This window comes from Malaclemys terrapin, chromosome 1 (assembly GCF_027887155.1).
Source record: "Malaclemys terrapin pileata isolate rMalTer1 chromosome 1, rMalTer1.hap1, whole genome shotgun sequence".
Lineage (NCBI taxonomy): Eukaryota > Metazoa > Chordata > Testudines > Emydidae > Malaclemys > Malaclemys terrapin.
In genome coordinates this window covers 354,765,522-354,768,206 of record NC_071505.1, presented here as the reverse complement: position 1 = coordinate 354,768,206, position 2,685 = coordinate 354,765,522, and the positions used below count along the sequence as shown (strand labels likewise).

Genomic DNA, 2,685 nt, shown 5'->3' with positions numbered 1-2,685 from the left:
ATTAAATCATTTTTATTTGACAAGACCTGTTTTCCATAAACCATGCTGTTTACTGGCATTAATTATATTCATAGACTTTTTTTTAACTAATCCCATACCAGTTTTCCATTGTTTCCTAACCTTGTCAAATCTTTTTTTTTTAATATTTCCCTTTTTTTTTAATATTTTACATTTAACATAGAACTGTCCTGTATTTGGCTTTTTTTTGGGGGGGGGGAGTGGCTCTGCTGCTGACAGATTGTGTACTTCCACTTCTGAATGAGATGTGTGGTTGATTGGTCAGTTCATTACTCTGGTGTTTGTAACTCTAAGGTTCTATTGTAGATGTTGTTCAACATTCTCCTTGGTAGCTACTGGACTGTGGAATATTTCATTACTTCATGTGATATGAGTACCTCATACTGCTTTTCTCCAAATGCAGAACAAAACTATTTCTTCAACACATCTGTGTTTTCTGCAACATTAAGAGGTTTCCTTTCTCCCTCTAGGAATTGGCCTAAACCTTTTCTAGGATTTCTTTTGTTCCCAATATACTTAATAACCTCCTTTTTGTTATCCTCAGCCCCACCAAGCATGGATATTTCCCTGATGTCTTTTACAAACCCAATCAATATTCATATCTTCCAATTTGTATTGCTTGCTATCTATTTTCACTTCTTTCCCATTTGTATATATTGTTTTCCCCACATAATTGCTGCCTTAACTTTGCCACTGAACTCGGTTTTTAGCCAAAGTTCTCCACCTCCTTGACTGTGGAATTGTGACTATTTAGCGATCCAATAAACTCTCAGTTCTTTTCTTTATATTACTCTCTTATGTCAACTACCCCCTTCTTTGTCTCTTCTCTAAACTAAACAGTCCCAGAATTATCAGTTTGTCCGCATATGACAGCCTTCCCCATTCTCAGAGCCGGTCTCAGAAATCCTCTTTATAATGCTGTATCCTTTCTTAGAGACTGGGTGACCAAAACTAAGCACATATCCAGAGCAGGTTATTCTCCATTCCTGAGGTGTGTTCTAGTTGAGATGTTTCTCCCTGGCGCATGTCTTGGCAAAAGGGTTTTTTTTTTATAATCTCGGGTTTTGAGCAACTGGGTGAATGGGGAACACCCTACAGCATGGACTCCCTAGCCTGGCTTTCATTGCATTAAGGAACAATGATGGATAACCAGTATCCACACTCATGGTTCCTGCTGGTGCCTATTAAGGTTTCCCACACCACAACATGAAGAATTATTGATGCATGGAGCACCATCAAATATGGAATTGGCATTAGTAGGGCCAGTTCATAATTCATTTCTCTGAATAAGGAAAATGTCATTGTTCAGTGTGTGAAGAGCGACCAATCTGCTTCACCCATGAGAACAGCCTCCAGTAGTGCATGCAGTGTCTCATATAAATATTGTCTCTCCATCCAGGCATTTGTACTGCGACCATCACCCTAGAGCCTGGGCACATACAGGAAGTCAGGAGAAAGTACGGTACATGCAGGAGACACCGTTCTGCCTCAGAGTTAGACACCTTCTCTCCTACTTCATGTCCGATTCCAACACAACCGACTTCACAAACCCCTCCACCTTCATCTTGCTGGGTATTCCTGGCCTGGAGGCGAACCATGTCTGGATCTCCATCCCCTTCTGCGCCATGTACATAATAGCCATCTTGGGGAACTTCACCATCCTGTTCATTGTGAAGAGGGAGCCAAGCCTCCATGAGCCAATGTACTATTTCCTCTGCATGCTGGCCGGCAGTGACCTAGTCCTGTCTACATCCACCCTACCCAAAATGCTGAGCATCTTCTGGTTCAATTCCAGGGAGATCGATTTCAGTGCCTGCCTCACCCAGCTGTACTTCGTTGCCTGCTTCTTAGTGATGGACTCTGGGATCCTTGTGGCCATGGCTTTGGATCGCTACGTGGCCATCTGCGATCCCCTGAGACATTCCACCATCCTGACAAGCCCTGTGGTGATGAAGATAGGCCTGGCCATGGTGCTGCGCGGTGGCATGCTTGTACTGCCCTTTCCCTTCCTGGCGAGGCGGTGGCCATATTGTAGAACCAACATCATCCCCCACTCGTACTGTGAGCACATGGCTGTGGTGAAACTGGCCTGTGCTGATATCCGCATCAGTAGTAACTACAGCATCTCTGTGGGATTCATGGTGACTGCTCTGGATGTGTTTTTTATCATGGTGTCCTATATCCAGATCCTCAGGGCCATCTTCATCCTCCCCACAAAGGATGCCCAGCTCAAGACTTTTGGGACCTGTGGCTCCCACCTCTGTGTCATTTTATCCACTTATATCCCATCTGTCTTCTCCGCCCTCATGCACCGTTTTGGCCACAACATGGCTGTATATTTCCACGTTCTTATGGCCAATGCGTACCTGCTCGTGCCCCCCATGCTACACCCCATCATCTACGGGGTGAGGACCAAACAGATCCGGGACAGGGTGCTCCGGCTCTTTACTCATAAAGGGATCTAAAATTTCCTCCTGGTGCTCTGGCTTTCAGACCGAGCTCTGTGCAGAGCTGTCTGCTGACATGGTGCTGGGCCCTCTTCCCTGAATCACTTACTGGACAGTCAAAAAGACATTAAATCCTTTCCTGACCTTACTGTGCTGTGTGTCAGCATGACAAACTGGGGAATAGGGCTATGTACAATTCAGTGGGTGGTCACCTCTCTAA

The 2,685-nt window shown here is 44.9% G+C and overlaps 1 protein-coding gene across 1 annotated transcript; it reads left to right on the top strand.

Moving 5' to 3' along the window:
* The first annotated feature begins 1,535 nt into the window (after positions 1–1,535).
* LOC128834205 (olfactory receptor 52K1-like) lies at positions 1,536–2,483 on the top strand. The gene has a single exon (XM_054022794.1). It carries the CDS (start codon positions 1,536–1,538, stop codon positions 2,481–2,483), a length of 948 nt encoding a protein of 315 aa, XP_053878769.1.
* Positions 2,484–2,685: the final 202 nt, after the last annotated feature.

Bases quoted from the DNA above. Each gene is read 5' to 3' on its own strand.
- LOC128834205 (XM_054022794.1), top strand. From the start codon at position 1,536: ATGTCCGATTCCAACACAACCGACTTCACAAACCCCTCCACCTTCATC.